This window comes from Ochotona curzoniae, unplaced genomic scaffold, assembly GCF_017591425.1.
Source record: "Ochotona curzoniae isolate NIBS_2020 unplaced genomic scaffold, NIBS_Ocur_1.0 scaffold_4505, whole genome shotgun sequence".
NCBI lineage: Eukaryota > Metazoa > Chordata > Mammalia > Lagomorpha > Ochotonidae > Ochotona > Ochotona curzoniae.
The window spans coordinates 27,029,087-27,051,792 of record NW_024467118.1 but is presented as its reverse complement, the minus strand read 5'-3'; the positions used below and the strand labels follow the sequence as shown (position 1 = coordinate 27,051,792).

The following is a 22,706-nucleotide window of genomic DNA, read 5'->3' as shown; positions in this document are numbered from 1 at the left end:
CCATTAAACCAACAGAAAAAGCTTCCATGACCACACAGATAAAATAATTCCCAAACAATGGGCACCAGTGTCTCCATATTGCCTAGGAGACAAAGTCTAATTTCCACACACAACCGAGGTTTGTTTAACTTTAATCTCACCTTCCAGACTAAACTTATATCAGTTTTCAAACAAGCTCCTACTCTTAGTCACAGAGGAACAAATAGTTTAATTCTGACTCAGCTTACCCTGATCTATAAAAGGCGTATGGGATGTTTTGTTTCATATAACAAATGGAACCATGATATATCAGGTTAAAAACCTTTATAACCTATAGAAAATTGAATGAACCAAAAATTCCAATGGCCATTTCTTACTTTTTTCTAATGTAACACATAGTATATCTATCAGATGTACTATAATATATAATACTAGATATTATTTTACTTAAACCTTTCCCTCAAAAATTATTCCTGCAACATGAAGGAAAAACAACTTATTTTCAGATAACTTCATTTTGGGTGCTGTGTTGGTCATTCCAAGTTACATTATGTCAATTCCATCTCCCATCTTGTGCTCCAGATGACATATGAGGTGGAAAGGCTGTCAGAGTGTAAAACAGTTTGAGAGCTTTATTCTGAAGACTCTCTGCTCTGACATCCACTATAAATGGACAAGTATCTAATCCTGCTGATTTTGATTTTCAGTATGTAGCTCCACCGCTGTCTGATGAAGCATCCTTTGGCCGTTGCTGTCCATCAGCAAGGTACATGCTGACTGAGAACCACTTTAGATTCTGTCTCAGACAACAGTAGGTTCTCTGACAGATATCCAAGAGTAGCAACAGCTGATGGTTCACTGATGGTTTCTCTCTTATCACCCTCGTAGACGCCTTTATGCTATCATTTCTGCACCACTGTAATTGTTACTTTCCTTCACTAAAGCTTGTTAAAACTTCTCTCCCAAACTTCAAAGAAAATGTCCCAAACTTCAAAGAAAACTTCAAAGACAGTTCTGCTAAGATTTTCAGTTCCTGAGTCTTTATTTGGAGGACAAGGAGGCAGTCCTGCTAAATCTTTTCTCAGATCCAGAAGCAAGACTTAAAGAGGGCATCCTGCCAGGGTCACCATCACTACCCATGTTTGCTGGAGTAAAAAGACAAAACAAAACAAAACAAAACAACAAAACGCTGAGAGGCCTGACACCTCAGTGAGGAGGGAAACCTGCCACTTCCCTTTCCTTCTTCTTTTCCCTTTCACCTGTTCACTTCACAAATAACACTTCTCTATATGAAACTGATTTTTTAAAATTTCTATACGAAGCTGAGGAGAAAACCCACAGAGCATTGCCAGTAACAGACAAAACAGGTTCTTTTGTTATGCTCACGTTATACTCAAAAATAAAGATAGTATCAGTTAAAGTCTCATAAGAAAGTCCAATTTGCATTGCCAAGATTCCCTGGGCAACAAGGTGGTGATGGTGTGACATCTTCTGTATCCCTGGGGTGGGCTCCATTGGTTAATCCCCCACCTCAGGTACCAGCAGCCCACCTGGGTGCCAGGTTTGTGTCCTGGCTGTTCCACTTCCTACCCGGCTCCATGTTTATGCCTTGGTAAAGCAGCAGAGGAACGGCCTGAAGCCTTGAGACCCTCTACCCGTGTGGGAGACCCTAGAGAATCTGACTCCTGGCTTCGGATCCGCTCGGCTCTGGCTATTGAGGTCATTTGGGGAGTGAACCAGCAGATGGAAGATCTTTTTCTCTTTGTCTCTTCTTCTCTCTGGAAATCTGTCTTTCCAATAAAAATAAATAAATCTTTAGCAAGCAAAAAAAAAAAAAAAGAAAGAAAGAAAGAAAGAAAGAAACCCTTGGTAGACTGAGGACAGGGGGTTGTTGTATTTATGTTGATGACTGGCATGATTTTAAAAAGAGTTTGTTCTTTGACAATACTGAATGGAGGAATGATGACTCAGCCTACATGTCCCCATGTAAAACAATTTTTCCAGGCTTCGTACTCCTGTGAGGGGAGAAGCACGACTTGGAGGAGAAGGGAGACAGGAGATGGTATAATGCAGTGAAGGCAGAGCACCCACAGGCAGTACCTACACCCTGGGCAACACTAATTTTCCTAGTCACAAATAAGAAAATACAACCATGGAAAATGAATGCAATTTTGCAACGGTCCTGCCATGCTTAGTAATATTCCTTGCCAACCTTTTTTTTTTTTTAAATTAGTTGCAAAGCTTTCTGATGAGAGTGGATCCTCAATCCTCAATTGATCTTCAGAGGATTCTCAACTGCCACTATTTTTTACTTAGCCAATGATAGCACTGGAAAGGAGGCACAGTTTGCTTTTGTAAATTAAAGGCAATCGTGCTAAACACAAAAGAGAGGAAAACAAACAACCCTCCTTGTTTTCCATCAGGGTTTGAGAAACATTGCTGTTTCCCTAGGATGGAGACAGGAGCATCCTACCCTGGACCCCGAGCAGCATACTTTCATGTGTATCTTAACGTCATAGTTCCCACGGCAACAGGTCCTGGAGCTAGCCTGTCACTTCAGGCTGGCAGTCAGCGGGTACTGCTCCCAACAGAACCCTAACTATGTGAGGACATACAATCTTCTGAGTGGCTGCTGCTGCTTAACAATCTCACTGTCACTCCTCAAAGACCGTAATATCTAGTCCGAAGCTGATTTCTGCCCCCTCACCCTTTTCTCGCTATCATCCCAATTCCTGAACTCTGATACAGTCGCCTCCTCCAAACCTCCCCCTCACCCCGTTTTCTCTCAAGGATACAGCCCAGGGTCTCCCACTGGATATGGGTCACTCAGTAACGTATTATGTAAGCTTAACTTGGATGAACTCTATGAATACAAAACCCCCAGAGGTCCCGGTGGCTGCAAAGTAGTACCTCAGGAGCTAAAAGGAGTTAACAACGGTGTTACCAGCAACAACTGAAGTGATAAAACGTGTGTGAGTACCATAAACCTAAACGCACTATTGCAATTCACCTCTGACAGACGAGGGAGCAAGGAGCAGTAGAGCAGTAGAGACACCCCAGGCACTGGTGACGCGTAGGTAGCACAGCGTCCCGCCACTAGAAGCTCGGGCGGATCTCCCCTCCGCACCCGCCCGCTTAAAGGCAGCGCGCCTGCGCGGAGCCCGTCAAACGCGACGCCGCCACCGACCCTTCCTTCTCTGCATCCGGGTCCTTGCGTTTCCCGCTCCGGGCGCCGGCCGGGGTGGCTCGCGGGTTCCTCAAGGTTAGTCGCTTCCGCCGAGGAGCCCGTGCACTTGTGGGTTCACTGGTGAGCCGAGGGGGCGGTCCCACAAGGAACCGCGGTGGCCGGCTCCCCTGTGTCGGGACTCGGGGGGCTCGGGGAGGTTGGGGTCCCTGACCTTGGCGGTCTCAGGTGGATCCTGTCAGAAGCTGCGGTGACCTGCTCGGTGCTCTGAGGCTCAGCCGCCCCGGGGTGGGCGACAAGTGGGAGTGAAAACCGTGACAGGCTGGATTTTAGTCCTAGCCTTCCTAGTACCCGTGTGTGAGCCTCAAGGGCTGTGGGAGTTCATCCGGCTCCGAAGTTTTCAGATTTGCCCTCGGGAACCTTCCTCCGATAGGATGCCTTTCCGACATGAATCAGCACCGAAGGCAGAGGAGGAATGCCGTGTGGTCGTGATGCCGGAGAGAGTTAATTGCATGATACTAGATAAAGAGCAGTTTCTGTTTCCAGGGACCGGCAAAATTTAGAAAGGGCATATCTTAAAAGTCCAGGGTGAACACACTTCTTTTTCCTTTCTTCTGGATAGATAGGAGCATATTTAGGTCTCTTGCAGGTAAACTGTGTGCCCTGCAGAGTTAGTTAAAAAAGAAAATAGAAATTGGCCTGTACCTTAAGAGACTCACATGCATCCCACTGCAACAAAGTGCAGGGTGGTATTTTCTGAGTTTTACCTGATGCTAAGAATTCCTTCGATAATTGTTCCGGTGCAGTTTCCATATATTGAAATATTGTAAGATGAGCCCAAAAATCTCACCTAAGGCAACCTTCATGCAAAATAGAAGGTCAGTAGATACATAGGCATGTATATACTATATATTCATCTGGAGGAATTATATAATGGAGGCTAGCATACTGAGAGGTGAAGATATATTGCAGTATCTGTCTCCACTGAATAAATAATGGACTCCCAGTGAGACTTAAATACATCTTAACAATAGGATGCTGGACTTTGTACCACCGTCAGTACCTACAGTATCATGATACACTTAAAGGGAAGAATGGTGCACTTGTGACTGTTTTTGAAGGACCATACTATTGTAATTATGTAGGGGAAAGGGGGAGGGTAAGTGGGCAGAATAGAAAGGGAAATCCTTGAGCCTAAGAAACTGTATCATGAAAAATTAAAAAAAAAATTTTTTAAAGAGAATATGTGTTTTTAACAGACACCCCAAGTGCTTCTCAAGTGATACGGCATCCTAGGATTTTGAGTCGGGTGCACTTCTCCCTTCATAACCCCATAGCTTCACAAACTCAGCAGAATCCTTTTCCTGTGTCTGAGAACCAGGAGGGTGATTTCAACCTGAGAGAATACTGAGAGATTCTAACCATTAGTAGCAGGGCCCTCAACAGTGGCTTTCTTTAGTAAGCCTAGCTTTGGCCTTAGTGCATCTGTCAGGGTGCAGGACTGAGGGCAAAGTGCCCAAGACATATTCTAGATCATTGCATTCTTAAGGGCATCATTTTGCTTCCATGTATTCATTGCAATAAACCTTATTCCCATTAAAAAAATTATTACTCATGTAAGGTATGTGGGTTCAGAACTTGCATACTGAAGCCTTGTCATGAAGTACAGTTGTTGTCTGTGTCTTTTAAATGTAAAATGAAGAATTAAAAGCTGAAAATTATAGTTGTAGAATCCAGTGAAAAGTGAAAATATTATTAATCCTGATAGAAATAAAAATAGCTTCCGTTAGAGATGTTAAAAGACACAGGCTACTGTTATAAACTGTCAGGTTGGAGTTTGGCCTAATGGTTCAGACATCAGTTGGACTAGTTTTATAGGTTGCATCATTTTTAAATAATGTTCCTTTTTTCTGTCCTCACTGTGTTGCAATTCTTGTGGAGTGTCCGAATAGTAGTTCAAGCAGTGTTCCTTTGTCATCTTCTCAGGTTGGAGCGTCTTGTCCTGGGAGCTGTGCATCTCCATCATGAGGCTAGTCATTCTTGAAAACTATGACCTGGCTAGTGAATGGGCAGCCAAATACATCTGTAATCGCATCATTCAGTTCAAACCTGGGCAGGACAGATACTTTACACTGGGCTTACCAACAGGTAATCCAAAAAAGTGATAGAGTTACAAGCTTTCTCTTAGTACACTATTTTCTGTTCTTATTTCTGGTCGTACCATTGATTGAACATATCTGTGTGAAAAGCTAGAGATGGATAGAAATGGGCTGGAGGCATACACATGCAGCTACATAAAATCTTTTTGTTTTAATTTCTGTTGTCTATTGAGAGTTCTCTTAGAAAATGACCAGATGGTGCCCTCTAATCCTATACAACTTAAATAATATTAAATTAATAACAGCACGAGTATTAGACCTAGAATTGGGGTTGCTTCTTGGTGAGTGACTGCGAAGGGTTCATTCTACTTATGTGAACCTCGGCGTCCTTGTCTGTGAGGGGAATAGTAGCTTACAGCGCTGCGTTGAGGCTCCGTCACAAGCGCTGTGTAGATTTAAGGTTTCCGTGCTTAAACATTGTTTTCTTCTGCCCCTCTCCCATTCATTCCAAAATTCCAAACTGTATAGCCAAGCTACAGGCTTTTTTTTGGTTTTTTGTTTCCTGCTGGGATAACTACGTGAATGACATTCTTCTGGTTGAATTTATTTTTTATTTTGTTTTTTGAAAATGTTTGGTCCAGAACTTTAGATCTTGGTGAAGATGATGAAGGGGAGTTTGGGGGTTTTGTTTATCTTATGTATTCCTTCGTCACTCAGTTCTGTCATTTAAGCCCTGGCCGTTGAGCATTGCTTCTGTTACCGGTCTGTACACTGTCAACTGGGTAACATTCAGTCTTCCATCACTTTTTCTGAATTATGATGCAGAAATAAGCAGTAGGTTGACTATGGGGGTAGAATGGATTCAGAGTTCTAAATGCCAACTGTGCTAAATATGACTTTTTTATTTGCAACTACAACTTTTTTTAGGATACAGCTAACTTGCTAATTATTAAGGCATTAAATGATTCATTATAAAGCACGTAGTCAACTGAAATGTCTTTGACAGCTGACAGTGTTTCACATCTTTTTTTTTATTTAGTCTCATTCAGTAAAAGTTAGAAAATGACACCAGCATTGTAGCAGCTCCTTATTCTTATTCATTTATCCCTAAGTAAGGGAAATCCCCAAATTCTCTTCTTGGTGCTGAAAGAAATTTGTTTCTGTTTCTACAGAGAAAGGAAAGTGTGTTTATCTACTTTAAACCAATTTTCTTATTAGATGACTATAGTTCTTTGAAAAGAAGTTATAAAATTTGATATCATTAGTTTTAAAATGGTTATTCACAGTTTTTAAAAATTTGCTTATGCCTATCTTAAAAATATTCTGTTATTATACCCTGATTTTCTGTGGTACTAGTAACTTAATAACTACTTTTATTCTGTCCTCTCAAATGAAAGGCAGTTTTTCCATTATATATGTTATTATATATATATTTAAGTGGGTATGTATTTTCCTTGTGACTATTTCTATCAGACTTACCTGAGATGTTTGCTTAAATTTCATGAGGAGTATGTATTATGAAAAATCATGCATGGATTTGAAAATTTTTTCTGCAGGGCCCAGTGGCTAATTCCTCACCTTGAAAGCACTGGGGTCCCATTGGGCCCAACTTCAAGGCCCAAAGCCTTGGGACCATGCACCTGCATGGGAGACCCAGAAGAAGCTCCTGATTCCTGTATTGCTTTTAAAGATTTTTTAAATTATTCATTTGAAAGAGGTAGAGCACTTCATCTGCTGGTTCACTCCTCAAATGGCTGCCGTATGGTTGCCATACCTGGGTCTGGCCAGCTTGAACCCAGGAGTCTGGAACTCCATCCAGGTCACCCAAGTAGTTTGCAGTAACTCAAGTACGTGTGACAGTATTTACTACCTGACAGCTGCATTAGCAGCAAGCTAGATTGGAAGTAGAAGCAGTATTTTATCCGTAGCAATACTATATGGGGTGCCAGTACTACAGATGCTGGCTTAACATGATGTGCCACAACTCCTGCCCCGTGTGTGGGTTGTAGATTCTGCATTAGTCTATGATAATGGATTAACTGGGAATCAGTACTCCAAACAGGATTTTGTTGGCTACGTCACTAGTTAAGACTGCATTCTATCTAGCCTTTCAGTTTAGAATTCTATCCAAAAAAAAAAAAAAAAAAAATTAGAAAATAAGCTGTCCACAAGTGACTAAATTCATGTTTTTATTGTGTACAAAATGAAGCACCATCCAATCTCTTTTCAAATATCAACCATTTCAACGAATCAGATTGTAAAACAGTAAGATCAAGAACTCAAAGTGTGTAGCCAATGTCCTACTTCCCAGAACTCCTTATCATAAATAAGTTTTTCACCAGAAATGCAAGAATTTTCCAAACTTTTGTTTTTGTTACAGACTTCCAAATTCATTAGAGAACAATTCAGTGTTTGTTTGTTATTTAAAATTTATTTAAATCAAAAATTATCTAGTTAATTAGAATATTTAATAAATACAAGATTTTAAAAACTAGATTTTTAAATTATGAAGTGGAATCTTCATCTGTTTCAGGGAGTACACCTCTAGGATGCTATAAAAAGCTAATAGAATATCACAAGAATGGAGATCTTTCTTTTAAATATGTGAAGACCTTTAACATGGATGAATATGTAGGTAAGCTGTATTTGAATCTATTGGACATGCTCTATATGTCAATGAATATATTTTTAGAATATTGTTTGAATTTGTGTCTTGAATATAAGGGTATATCTGTAGAATGCATTATACTACTGTGTAATAAGTTTGGAAGGTTATTTGAAAATTATTTTTTCAAAGACAGCTCAGTGTAGTGGGAAGAATCTAGGACTAGAAGTCAGTCTGCATTCATCTCAGACTCTGCCACTTAACCAGTGTGTCGACTCAGCAGTCCATTCATGTATCTTGTCATGTGTTTTTATTCTTAAAACAGAGTTAATAATCAGTTTTGTGAGGATAAATAATATTTATGTAAAAGTCACTAAGAAAATACTTTTTCGAGTAAAAAGCTACTTATTCTTATTATAACTGTTTGGCCTTTATAACTTATTGAACATTTACTGATTTACCTGAAATACCTGTATTGTGTAGAAACTGTATTAGAAGAGAAATGTAGGAATATAATTTTAATAATAATGTGATGTGATAAAAAGCAAAAAGTATCATTCAGGGTACTTTGCACATGAATAGGAAAAATTGACGAAGAACATAGCTAATATTTCAATTGACTTAGCTAATGAATTTGTTTTTAGCTTTAAAAAGTCATTTCCATCTGCAGCACTGGTTGGCTTGAAATAAGTTCTAAGATTTTCATGTGTCTATAAAGTGAAAATGATAATAGTATTTTCAGCAGTGTTTTACACATAATTGTATTATACATACATGTGAAATGACAAGATACTGATGATTTTGTAAACCCATATTGTACAAAAAAAAGCTTTTAAATGGATAATGGCTTAGAGAGGATCTGTTTTGAGTAGCATTTATGGTAGAAAAAGAATGTTTAGATTTATTACTGGAAGTAGTTACATTTTTCTTTTTTAATTTCATATTTAGGACTTCCAAGGAATCATCCTGAAAGCTACCATTCGTATATGTGGAATAACTTTTTTAAGCATATTGATATTGATCCTAACAATGCTCACATCCTTGATGGGAATGCTGCAGACTTACAAGCAGAATGTGATGCGTTTGAAAAGAAAATCAAAGAAGCTGGAGGAATAGATCTTTTCGTTGGAGGTATGTAAGATGACCGTGTTTATAAACATTCACCTAATGTCTGAATTCAGTGTCTTAGGATTTCAGTCCAAATGAAAATTATTCTAAACACTGTGCAGGATAAACATCTGTGATTGTCTACAGCACCCACTTGGAGAAATACCGATTTCTAATTTATTTCCATCAAAACCATCATAAAATTCTAACAGTTAACCTATCTTGAGTGATAGGTGCCAGTTGCCATTAAAACCTTGAAACTACCTGCTTAAGGTTAACAGTTTATTGTGGGTTTTTTTAAATGAGTGATTTGTTCCCCATTTCCCAAAGTTCTCAAAGAGTGTGTGTGTGTGTGTGTGTGTGTGTGTGTGTGTGTGTGTGTGTGTGATCATCAACTGAGAATAGGAGGAGGAGTTTCTTTGTCATGAAAATCAGCGTGATTTTCTGATGTCAGTGTGGCATCGGAGACAGGTAATTGTGATCACAACAATATCCTGTCAACTAAAACTAAATTTTTTGTCAAATTCTTTACTATCCAACTAAAAATATTAATGTCCTAAATTAGTAATTTTATGTGTATTTTTATAATCAGTTTGTTAGAAAACTCAAAATTAGAGCTGTATGATTGAAGTGGCCAACTGTGGTTGAGCTAGGCGGTATCATTAAGATTAAATCACTTGTAAGATAGCATTAGTATTAGCCATTCCAAAGTGAGTGCTAATTAGCCACACTGTTTACGTGTATAAAACACCAGGTAGATGGATGGATGGATGTTTGCCACTCTGTGTGTAATATAGACTTTTTCTCTTTGAATTGAAGCTTTTCACATACTTGTCACATAGTTTATTGAAGTCTCTGAAATTTTTAACAAATTATTTCTACAGATATCTAGACAGATTAAAACATTCTATAAGGAAATTTAGTCCTGAATAAATAATGGAGCAGATGACATTTATTTTCTTGGGTAAATAGAGTGGTTATTTATCTGAGCAAGTACACAAGTTAGGCACAGCATTTTACAATAAGACTATGTTTTTTTTAAAAAAAAATTTGCTAGTGTTACCTTAGTAATCTTAGAGATTATTAATACATATTTCAGGTTTTTTTTCATATGGCTCGATTTTGACATGATTACTGTTTGTGACTGCTAAGACCAACACTAACACAATAATGAGAATATTTAAAAAGGGTACTGACTGCTCAGTTTCTAGATTTGGTAAACTCTAGACTAAAATGAAATAGAATTACTGAAATATAATATAGCTAAACCATTTGTCTTGGGCTTGAAAAGTATATTAGCTGGCAGAGATTCTTTGTTCAAAATGACTGTTTATAAAATGGCTTAATTGGATTTGCTTTCCTCCTATTTAATTATTGACTCTCCATAAGCATGCATATAAAGAATTCCTTGTAGATTCAGTACCAGGAAACAGAATGTATGGGGGTTGAAAAACTGCTAAGAACTATCTTAACTCTATTTCTCACTTTTGGTGTGCTTTCCATAAGGCATTCATTAATGTATTGTTTAATATATCCAATTACTGTGGTAGAAGTCGCTTCTTTTTACACAAATCTTTAAGTCATTTCTCATTGTTTGTTACCTCATTTTTTTTTCATGTTTTTCGCACTGTAAATCATTTCCTCTCGCCCTTTAACTAGATAAAGCATAAACTATAATTGTGTGTGTGTATCACTAACTCTTACTAAAAAGAACTTTAAACTGTTTTATCAGTAAAGCTTCCAGGAGTCCTCTGCTTCCCTTGCTTCCCCCCATAATATCCATGACTCCAACTCCCAGAAAAAAGAAAAAAAAAAAACATTTTAAGAACACTTCTCTACAATTCAGTGAAAGTCTTGCGATGGCTCAGTGTTTACCATTCGAATGACACACTATGCATAAAGAGAGAAGGGTTCACTTATTCAACTTTTTTCTCCGAACTTTTTCTTCTTCAGCATTCCCTCTTACTCATTAAATGTATATTTTCTTAAAAGAATCTAATTTGATTCTTTACATTTATTGGTCTAGGTATATTATCATTGGATTTTCAGATGAGGTTTGGTTTCTGGGTCTTACCACTTGCCCTTCTTTTGTTCCAGGGTTTGGTTAATAAAAACACTAAGAACTGTGCCAAATGGGATCAAAATGTCAGCTTTATTAAAGGTAAAGTTGGAATAGAGATTGCAGATTGGACTTGAAACCACAATGGGGTTTTCTACTCCTCTGCATTAGAAACAAAATGAAAACAGCTCAAAGATATTTATTAACTCCAGAGCATTAGAGCAGGTCTTCGAATACTTTGGGAGAGAAGAAAAAGAAGAAAATTTATGCTCTGATGATTCTCATGTTTTTTTTTTTGTGTGTGGCAAGAGTGTTGAGACACAGTAAGGTGGTATATCTTGAATTCCTGCTGTGGCCCAAGAGTAAGATGAAACTTGTACTTTAGTATGTAAGATCCATAATACTAATGTTTAAAATAACCATTTTTCTTTAAAAAGAAAAAAATGAAGAGACATATTTATAGACATATTTACATCCTATTGTGATTACATGATTGGATTCTTTGGTTGGTGATTTTGATTCTCTGTAAATGGAACTAATTAAAAGCAAATTAATTGGAATGGCACTGGGGTAGCACAATACTAAGGAAGAGTTGAAAAAACCGGTTCCTTGCAACCTCAGATCTTAGAAGTAGGTACTCATTACCCTCTGTGCAGTACCATCATCCAGTGCTTTAGGTCTCCGTGTCTTCTTTCTATAGTCATGGTCAAGATTCCAATCCAGAATGAATGTTCTAGACCACAGATACTCTGCCTAAGCACTATAATCTTTTAGCTTCTGTAGTGAGCTCACAGCAGAAGAGAAGTTGAAAGAAATTATACTTTGATTACCAGAAAGTAGCGTTATTCAACTGTTTATTGACAGCCACTCAAGTTATGTGTTGTCATAAATATAAAGATACAGCAGTGAAGGTGAAGTCCTTTCATGAAATTTATACTCTTCCTACATAACTATGTGAATATTAGGGAGATACAAAATGTGCATTTTTGAGCTGTCTCATAGATATACTTTGATGTACATAGATATATATAAATGTACTGTTAGTACATAGATGTACTAATATATTAAATTAGACTTAAAGCCAAATACATATTTGCCACATTTGAGACATGCATCTGGCCTAGCCCACATCCCTAGTTCCTGAGTTCATTGAAGACCTGATTACATTTTTGGTTCCAGCTACCGTACATCCTGGCAGGCATTGGATGATGACTCAAGTACTACGTCCCTGCCACCCATTTGGGAGAGTTAGATTGAGTTCCCAACTCTTGGTCTTGGTTTTGGTTTGACGGGGCCCTAGCCATTATAGACATTTTGGAAAAGAACCAATGGAACAGAGCTCTCTCACTCTCTGCCTTTCATATTCATAAGTACATTTTTATAGAAAAATGAATTATCTACATTAAAAATCATTTAATCATTAAGCCAGTTTCTCGGTTAATCCTAGCCCGTAAGTAAATATATCACTTTTCCCTTACTACGCTTTGCTTATAACTTTAGTTTAGCTGTGGATATATACTTCTATGGGGCCCAGATCATCAATGAGAACCACTAGTGTTATCTCAGTAAAACTTCTCTTTTGTTTATTTTCCTGATTTCATCTTTTCCTCTGTTCATGTATATAAATATTTGTGCATGTGTAAATCTGAGAAACAGAATACTTTCACCGATGTATTTAAACCTATGTCTAATTATACTTTGTAAGCAGATGTAATAGAATAATCCATTAATAATAGCTACATGTAGGACCTCACATTAAAAATGTATGCTTCCACATTAAAGATTCCTAGATTGTTGTGCTTTGGTAAATTGTCTCTATTGCATGAAATATGTATTCCTTCATCCTTTAAAACCAGGCTACTCTGTCTTACTTACCTGGTGGTTCTTTGGGAAATTTTGTTGAGGTTATAAGCTATGTGTTATAACATATACATATCAAAGTAAATGTACAGATTTTAACATAAGAGATTTTTTAATGGCTCAAGAGCACCTGTATATATAATTTTTGATTGAAATTGCCCAAAATAAAACAACTTGTTTCATGCAGCTGATTTTATGAAAGTTTTCTGTGTCTGTCAAAGATGGAGTACTATAATGTTAGTTTAGAAGCAATCCTAAAATCTCAGAGCTGGCAGTAGATCCTTTTGAAGCAGTGTTTTTTAAACTGGTTGTCATGGTTATTTGTGAAATCAATAGTCACCTGTAGGATTTCCTTTTTGTTTTGTTAATGAAGTAATATAATAAGAAATAGCTTGCATAACTTCTAAGGGGGTAAGTATATTTTATGCTTTTTTGTATAAGTGCCTAAATGTACAATAAGTATCAAGTATTATTTGTGTTATTAAATATTATTTCTTGAAATAGTTACAGCAAAAATTTTTGAAATACTTACTGCTCTAGATGTTATATTGTCTTCATTTTTGAAAGTAAGGAAACTAGAAATAGGTTCACTGGTTAATTTCCAAATCTGGAGAAGCAAGCAGATTAGAGTGTGAATATAATGACATCTGAGAATCACAGAGTTATTTTTGAGTCCTGTCTTAATATTTGCTAAATTATAACCCAAGTAGCTAATTTGTTTTCCTGAAGCACTGAAGTTTCCTTTTGTTTTTTAAAAAATAAATATGCATGTGAAAATGCTTTCTGTACTGTAAAACATAATAGTGTAAAAAGATGCTGAAGTTTATTGTTAATGATGGTAGCTCAGCGCAATGTATAACAAAAACGGAAACATCTGTTGAATCAAATATAGAAATATGTTGAGGTGTAGTAGGAATATGGCTGTCAAATGAACCAAAGTGTTTTTAACCATTTCCTTTTCTCTTACAACCACAAAGGACTTTAAGTAAATGTTTTTATTATATATGAGAAACACTAATTACTTTATATTTGTGTGTATTTCTTTTGAAAGGAATTGGTCCAGATGGTCATATCGCTTTCAATGAGCCAGGATCCAGTTTAGTTTCAAGGACAAGATTAAAGACTCTAGCAATGGACACAATCTTGGCAAATGCTAAATATTTTGATGGCGATTTATCGAAAGTGCCAACTATGGCACTAACCGTTGGTGTGGGGACAGTGATGGATGCTAGAGAAGTAAGATTTTATTCTTTGGTCTTCTTTCTTTGATGCTGTTTTGGCTGGATTGTGATGTGGAATGATACAGTTGGGTTGTATTCTCTTTTCAGTAAAAGTTGTTTCCTGGTTTCTACGAAGTATATTTGGTTAGTCTCATTGACATATTTACGAATCAAAGAAATTAAGTTTTTCGGAGCTGTAATTTAAGAATTAGGTATAACATCTTTTGAGTTACTGCTTCACTTGTCCATTCTTGCTTCTCAGTTTGGGATCCTCAAAGACACTTATCAGATGGTGTTAATTTATTACTGAAATATTGTAAAAGGACTGTTGGGACAAACATGCAAAGCTAGTTGTACTGCCCTGCTTTGGAACCCTAAGGTGCCTCACTGTAAGATGCTTCTTGGCTCTATAGGGAGTGTAGCCAAAAGAAATCCTATTGAGAGTTATGCTGAATTTGGTATATTTAAAAATGCAAGAACTCTGAGCCATAGACTGTGATTATTTTTTAAAGTGTTTAATTGGTTGCCTTTTCGTTCTTTGAGAACAGAACAAATCCTGTCAGTTCATTATAAATTATCATTTTATATGGAAACCCAAAACTGTTTTTTTTTCCTGGTAGCAGGATCACGTTAGTTCAGAGGAAACATGAGCTTATGCATCATGTATATCCAAAACCTAACAGTGCCTGTCACATCGTAGATACTTGTTGGGAACAGTTTCTACAGAGCTATTTTGCAGAACTACAGTGACATTAACAGTTTTTAACAGAAAAAAACTTTGAAGATTTACATTACATAAATTTATCTGTAGATTTTGAATTTCAAAATTCAAATTCAATACAAAAATGGAGATTTATTCTGACACATAAATACTCAGATTTTCATATGGTCTTTGAATTATTTAATAGATGTTTAGGGATTTGAGACCACGAAGTTGGATGTTCTGTAGTTTGTTTACATACAGCTTAGACTGCAGTTCATTTGTGTAAGTAAAACCCTAATCCTTTCACTCCAGTTTTTATTCCAAGAAAAGTTTAGATACCACATGTTCAATAAAAAAAAGTCATCAGACTTATCCAGATTGCTTTTAAATATATTCATTTCTCACTTTTCTGAATAATTTTTGTTAATAGATTGGAACAGAGTATATAAATTATTAAAAGCATGTAATTCTATTTTTTCAAGCAGCCCTTTTGTTTTTCATCATTATTCCCAATCTCTCACACAGCAGTATTACTATGCTAATATCCAGATATTAGACTGACTTTCCATAATAAAATACTATTTAGCTTTATTCCATGAGAGACACTTTCTGCTAACCTGTTACCTTAGCAAGAATAAGGACTTTGAGTGAATTGAGGAGTTATTTTTATGTTTTTATTGGAAGAATATCATTGTTAAAATCCACTTCTAAAGAGTTATTACTCATGTGTCACATCGTTTATCCATTAATAAAAACATTATGTTTATGCTTTTCCAGGTAATGATCCTTATAACAGGTGCTCACAAGGCATTTGCTCTGTACAAGGCAATAGAAGAAGGAGTGAATCACATGTGGACTGTGTCGGCTTTCCAGCAGCATCCCCAAACAATCTTTGTATGTGATGAAGATGCTACCTTAGAATTAAGAGTTAAAACTGTGAAATACTTTAAAGGTGAGCATTGAGTTTAGGAGGTAGACTGTGAGATGTTTGGTTATAGAAAACAGGAAAAACTTAGGCTGTTAATAGAAAAACAGCATTGCGCTGACAATAGTTTTTTTCAAAAACAGGACATTCTCAACACAGATAATTGTAGCTGCAAGGGTAGTTTCCTACTTTTGTTTTAAGAAGAGTGTATCTGTAATCTGTATTTTCAGGAAATTCAATTTTCTTGAGACTCAAAATGTAATATTTTACTTTCATACTGTTTTCAAATCACCAAAAGGAAATGCATCTGTGTCTTTTCTGACCTTTTCATGTTTACCAGAAGTACCTCAGCCCCACTTCCTCACACTGTTTTTAGAACCTAGTCATGCAATCCAAACAATGCATTCTGATATATTAAAGTTGTGCTGGAGGCAGGTGTCGTGGTACAGCAAGCTAAGGTGCCACTTTTTATGTTCCCATCCCGATCAGAGTGCTTGATTCAGGTCCCAAACACTCTGCATTTCCAGTCCAGCGTCCTAATATTTTCGTGAGGCAGATGATGGTTCAAGAGCTTAGGTTCTTACCACTAAGTGAGAGACCTGGTTGGAGCTCTCAGTTCCTGGCATCAGCCCAGCCATGGCTGTGACAGGCAGTTGGGCTGAACCAGCAGTTAGAACCTCTCTCGCTTGCTCTCCCCCCTTCCTTCTACCTTTGAAATAATGAAGTGATGATGAGTAAATGTTAAAGTAAGATGGAATAAACTCTGCAGGGAAAGAGGAGTTTGTAGATTTCTAAATGTTGATTTTCCTTTACCTTTTTCCTGTAGTCTAATTCATTAATTCTCCTTTTTACTGTACTAAGTTGCCTATAACAAAGCTGCATATGCTTGATGTAATTGGTGCTTTAAAGATTTTTCAAGGAATAATTTGATCCCAGTTTAGAACCGATTCCCTGATTATGAGCTCTGTCTGTATATCAACAAAAACAAGCACTCTAGATAAACGTGTATTATATAAAGCACCTGGACTTTTCCTTTTTTTATATATTTTGAGTATGAGAGCTGCTAGTTCATTTGCCACATGTCTACAACAGGCCAAAACTGGAGCCAGGCACGTAATCGGAGTCTCCCTTGTGGGCAGCAGGCACTTACATCACTAGCAACGCCCAGGAAGCAGCGGCAGGAAGCTAGAATGAGGAACCAGAGCTGTGGATTGTATCTGCAAACTTGGATGTGGGGTGCAGGCATCTTAACCGCTGGGGAGCATGTCCACTTCAAAAACACTTGTAATTATATAGCTGTTATCACAAATTACTTACCTGGTTACACAAGTCAGTCAGTAATTCACAAAGTGTATAGCATGTGTGCTAATTCTGTTATATTTTCAAAATGTTTTAAAACTCTAGTAAATAGATGTTTCTCATGGACTAGAAAATTTCACCAAATAAACCAAACTTTTTTTTAAAGATATCATGAGGCTTAAAAAACTGCCATATTTCCCAAGACACATTGACCTTGCCTAAAATTATGATTTATTTTAAAACTGATGTTCTGCCATTTGAGAGCATTGTTTCTTAGTGGTTCCTGCAATAATGTGTCCTGCGGGAAGAGTACAGCAGACTATTCAGAAAGACAGTCTATGCTGTAACAAAATTATAACAAAATTATAACAAAATTATATTTCCCATGGAAAGGGAACCAGTAGCCTCTACTTACAAACAAGGCAACAACAGGTCTGAAGGTAGTCTGTGGATGATTCAAATCTAGCAAATACTGAAAGTAGTCTCATATTTTGAAAGCAAAATTTCAATCTTCTGTGCTGTTTTAGTTGTATCTGCAATTGTTATGAGCATTGTTTTATAAAATATTGTTCCAAAGCACTTTTAAAGAGTACACATAATTTACTTTAGTATTTTCTCATTGTTCAATATTGCCATTTTATATTTTTATCATTTAAAGTACTAGTTTTTGAATCAAGCCACAGACATATCAAATTAAACTGAATATTTTTAACTGAAACATTGTTAGCTTCCTTATAATATGACAGAGAAATGGAGGGGCACCTGAGTGACAAATGACGGATAGGACAGAGGTGGATGTGGATGGAGTTTTAGTCATATATTTCCATGTAGTTCTTCAGAATGCATTTCTTTTTAGTTAATAAAAAGAATCCTCATTTTCCACAAATTTTAGTGTTTTTTAAAATTTATTTATTTTTATTGCAAAGTCAGATATACAGAGGAGAGACAGGAAGATCTTCCATCAGTTGATTCACTCCCCATAGAGCTGCAACAGCCAGAGCTGAGCCGATCCGAATCCAGGAGCCTGCCTCTTCCAGGTCTCCCATGCAGGTAGAGGGTCCCAAGGCCATCCTCAACTGCTTTCCCAGGGACAAGCAGGGAGCCGGATAGGAAGTGGGGCCTCCAGGATTAGAACTGGAGCCCATATGGGATCTAGGTGAGTTAAAGGATAGGACTTTAGTCGCTACACTACTGCACCAGGCCCTTAATGCCAGTTTTCAGATTGATTTAACATGCCCTTTTTCTGGTATGAATAAATCTACTAGCCTTTGCCCAATTTGGTTTTTACCAGAAAAGGTTTATAGTGTAATGAGTATTTAATAATAGGCAAGACTTTAAAAGTGACCAGATGCTATTCTTTTTTTTTTTTTTAATTCTTGACTATCATATAATTCTTTATTAAAGAGTAATGAGAGGAAGTACACATTTTTAAAATGAAGTGTGCTTGTTATGTTCCTGTAAACTTCATTATAATTCCATTGTGAATGATTAGTATAATTTAAAAATTAAGTTTTATTGGTTAAAAGAACAAAATAGCATCATTGTCCTATTTTTTTTTTTTAGTAGTTAACATTCTTTTTTTTTTTTTTTTTTTTTTTTATTGTTGCTTACATTGTATTATGTAGTACAGTTTTATAGGTGCTGGGGATTCCCCCCACCCCTCCCATACCCCTCCCCCCATGGTGGATTCCTCCACCTTGTTGCATAACCATAGTTCAAGTTCAGTTGAGATTCATTGCTTGCAAACACATGCCTAGCATGACAGATGCTATTCTTTAAAAATTTATTTTTATTGGAATGGCAGATTAGATTTACAGAGAGAAGGAGAAACAGAGAAAGATCTTTCATCTTGGTTCATTCCACAAATGGCCTCAACAGGCAGAGCTGAGCCAGTCTGAAGCCAGGAGAGCTTCTTCTGGGTCTCCCACATAGGTGCAGGGTCCCAAGGCTTTGTGCCATCCTCAACTGCTTTCCCAGGCCACAAGCAGGGAGCGGGATGGGACCCATCTGAGATCCTGGCACTGGCAAGGTGAGGATTTAGCAGTTGAGGCATCACACTGGGCCCACCAGATGCTATTCTAATGCGTACTTATTTACTGGCACTACTATATTTCAATTTTTAAATGAACTAACAATGTTTTTGTTTAATTTATTTGGAAGAGTGAGGAGTGACAGAGAAAGAGGTCTGTCACTGGTTCACTCCCTAAATGGCTGAACTGGCTAGAGGCTTGGATCACACTGAAGCCAGGAGCCAGGAACTTTATTCTGGTCTCCCACATAACAAATTAAATGTAAAAATTACCCTCTCCAGGGTAGTTTCCTAGAAAATTATGTATCTTCAAAATCAGATGGCTGAAACTACCTTTCATTATTGTTGTGCTCTTAGCGATTAGGGCCTGTGGGCTACAAGAGGGTCCCTATCTCTGCTTTTCACCTCCTTCCCTTCTTCGAAGACCTCGTTGCTCTCTGCAAATCTCATAAAACCTGATCTTCCTCACAGACCTTATTTTTTTTAATCCTTTTTGCAACCTTCCCAGCAAGAAATACTTGTTTTGTAACAACTTTCCTATGTCCTGAGTTTATTAATCCCAATTTCTAACAAAATGGTATGCCCCCATGTTAATCCTACAAAATCCAATTTACTTAATCTCCAAAATAGAAACTCTTCATAGTTAGATCAAGACAATTTTCTGAACTTTTGAAAAGAAATATGGTACTCAAGCAGTAGGGTATGAACAAATGGAAAATACGTTACTTCCCAAGAAGATTTAATAGACAAGTCATAGTAATATGTAGTAATTAAAAAATGTTAAACTTAATTTAATACAGGGTCTTTATCTTAGTAAACCTCAGTGTGGAATGCGCTAATCTGGTAGTAACCCTTATCATCAATACACATGTGCCAGAATAGTGGGAAATAATTTGCCAGGTTAGCAAATCTGGATTACATAGGAAGAGGAAAGCTACCTTTGTTAAGACAGCAATTTTGAGCTCTGCCAGAAGTATAGTAGAACTTGCAGAGCACTCAAATCGGAATACACTTTTAGATGTACTTAAAATGCATTTACCAAGTCATTATCAAACTCCTCTTGTCATAGTGCAGGCTCTCTGAAGGACTGCTTCTGCTTCTGTACCTTTCAACATTCTCTGTCCACCCTATTTTATAAATGATTGTAAAGTCATTTTTACTTGATAGTTTAAACACTCTGAAGTGTTTCTCTACATTTTTTCAGTAAACTTTCTTGTAAGATGGGAACTCAATACTGTAACTTAAAAATCTTCTGTGTTCTAAAGTAAATGAAAGCATTTGGACATCATAAAAAACAACTAGAACTGTGCTTTTTTTCTTTAAGGTTTAATGCATGTGCACAATAAACTTGTGGATCCACTATACAGTATGAAAGAAGGACATTGAAGGAGATTGGAGCAATTCTGCTTGAAGGAAAACAACACTTTAAGTAGTAGATGAATTCTCAGCTATGCAATATGATAAAGTGTGGGGAATTCTGAAAATGCGATTTTGAAAAAGTCTGGTATCTATGTTAAACATTCCATGCTTAGTATTAGTGTCTATTTTACACTAGAGTTTAGGAGTAGTTGCTTATAAAACTGGTAATTATGAAGTACAGAAGCCACACAGTAACCTATGAAGTAGCATACGGACGAACTGTCTGCTTGCTTAAAGTCATTGTGAAGATTGGCACAAAAGGTGCAAATTGTGACAGCACTCTGGTGGCAATCACAGATCTTTAATTATAAGATTACACTCCAAGATTTTCAGGTTTCAACCCCGCCACAGACCTTTCCTTTGGAAATGCCGCCCTGTGCGTTCTCAACCTGCTCTCCTGCACGTGGTTGCCTTAGACATCTCACAGTAGCACTTGGATGTCAAAAACCCCGCTGTTATTAGAAAGGACTGAAGAGATGACAGTGCCTAAAAGGAGCGTTTACATCCTTTTTGAACATACGTGTAAGTGCATGTTTCTGTGCACCCTCTTGTATAGCACTTTTATATAAATATGCTGTTATTTTTATTAAATGGCTTGGGTTCATGCCCTTAATATAATCATCTTTGCAGTTAAGAGCTTTATACCTAAGTAGCAACACACTTAAGGAAACACTTTGTTTTCTGATTATTGTTACACTTAGTAGCTTTATTACATAAGATATCTGAAATACAAAATATAAGATTGTTAACTATTTTAGATTGCCATAAGTTGCATAAAGTTCAAATAAAAGTATATTGTTTTCTATCTTTATCTCAAATAAAGCTTATAATAAACAAACAAGTTATCTAAATTTTATTTCCAGAAGTCTAACACTTGCATTTTTGAGAAAATTCAAAAACTAGTGCTTATAAACCTGCATTTACTTGTGGTTTGACACTAGGAACATGTCTGTCATTTGTCAGGGTTAACTCCATAGCAAGTAAAAGCAGTGTTCATGTGCCTTTGCATTTTTGTATTTAAAGGCTGCCTGATAGAAGCTTTTATATATATACACACATATACTGATTTAAAATGTGTATAAATATATATGTATGTACTTAGATGTAACTAAGATGTACTTAAAGATTTAGCAAATAAATAAATCCAGGGTAAATATGCTACTTCAATTCCAGATGATGAATTTTTAAAAGCCTTAGAAATAAGTGGTTTTCAAATGTCTTGAGTGTCAGGCCTTGTTCCAAGTGCCTGGGTCCAGTCCCAGGCTGCTCCACTTCAGATCCAGCTCCTGGCCTGTGGCCTGGGTAAACAGTAGAGGATGGCCAAATGCCTTTGGCCCCTGTATCCATGTAGAAGGATCTGGAAGACACTCCTGGCTCCCCAGCTTTCATTTACCCAGTTCTGGTGCCTCAAGAGAACATTTGGGAAGTGAACCAGTAGATAAAAGAAGATAGTTCTGTTTTTAACTCTTTGTAACGTGCAGGTAAAATAAGATAAGCCTTTAAAAAATTTGGAGTTTGATGAAGTTACTATTTGAATCCCAGTTGTCAAAACTGAATTTTATCATCTTCAATTGTTATTCTAAATAACAGAAGCTTCTAGTGGTCCCTTTAATATTTTTTTAAAGACTTCTGAAAATGTATTGTCTCTAATACCTGAGTGGAAGAGAGTGAGCACACTGGTTCACTTTCCCAAATGTCCACAATGGGTAGAGAAGGCTGAAGCTGGGAACTCAGTCCTTGTTTCCCACTCCATGGCAGGAACCTGATCACTGGAGGCATTACCCCAGTTCCTCCCTGTGTCTATAAGCAGGAGGCTGGATCAGAGGTGGAGCTGGGTATCAGGCACAGGTACCAACATGGGACAACATGATTTACATCTATAGCCCAAAGCCTGCCCCTAAACCTTTTTGTTGCTTGCTAAAATTTTGAGAAATGTCATGTTTTTGAGGGGAAGACAGAAGACAGCTGTCTGGAAAAGTACCAAGGAAAAGATGCTTCTGCTCAAGTGATGTGCAATTTTTTTTGTTGTTATTTTCCTTAAATTATACATGAAGAGATTATATCTGAATTTAACAAATACAAACACTAAATAGCATATGTTTAGTTTATGTTATGTGCCACATAGCAACTTATAACTTCCCTGGGCAGTAATAGGACAGCAGAACATTCTGTGATATGGTATTTCCTGCTTCATAAACACTTCCATTTTTCCACTGCT

General features: G+C 37.0%; 2 protein-coding genes across 2 annotated transcripts in view; both read left to right on the top strand.

Moving 5' to 3' along the window:
- Positions 1 to 3,159: 3,159 nt before the first annotated feature.
- On the top strand, positions 3,160 to 21,344 carry GNPDA2 (glucosamine-6-phosphate deaminase 2). Its single transcript, XM_040965747.1, has 7 exons — positions 3,160 to 3,241; positions 5,150 to 5,311; positions 7,796 to 7,897; positions 8,816 to 8,998; positions 13,945 to 14,129; positions 15,594 to 15,768; positions 20,394 to 21,344. Exons 2-7 carry the CDS (start codon positions 5,188 to 5,190, stop codon positions 20,453 to 20,455), a joined length of 831 nt encoding a protein of 276 aa, XP_040821681.1. The 5' UTR covers positions 3,160 to 3,241; positions 5,150 to 5,187; the 3' UTR covers positions 20,456 to 21,344.
- The window catches only part of YIPF7 (Yip1 domain family member 7), a 54,615-nt gene continuing 47,477 nt past the window's right edge, over positions 15,569 to 22,706 (top strand). The window contains exons 1-2 of the mRNA XM_040965749.1: positions 15,569 to 15,577; positions 17,318 to 17,319. The gene's annotated coding sequence lies outside the window, so the exon portion shown is untranslated. The remainder of the gene's footprint in view (positions 15,578 to 17,317; positions 17,320 to 22,706) is intronic.

Coding starts and splice junctions, on each gene's coding strand:
- GNPDA2 (XM_040965747.1), top strand. CDS start 5,188: ATGAGGCTAGTCATTCTTGAAAACTATGACCTGGCTAGTGAATGGGCA. Junction 14,130..15,593: donor CAGTGATGGATGCTAGAGAA/GTAAGATTTTAT, acceptor ATGCTTTTCCAG/GTAATGATCCTTATAACAGG. Junction 15,769..20,393: donor AACTGTGAAATACTTTAAAG/GTGAGCATTGAG, acceptor TTTTTCTTTAAG/GTTTAATGCATGTGCACAAT.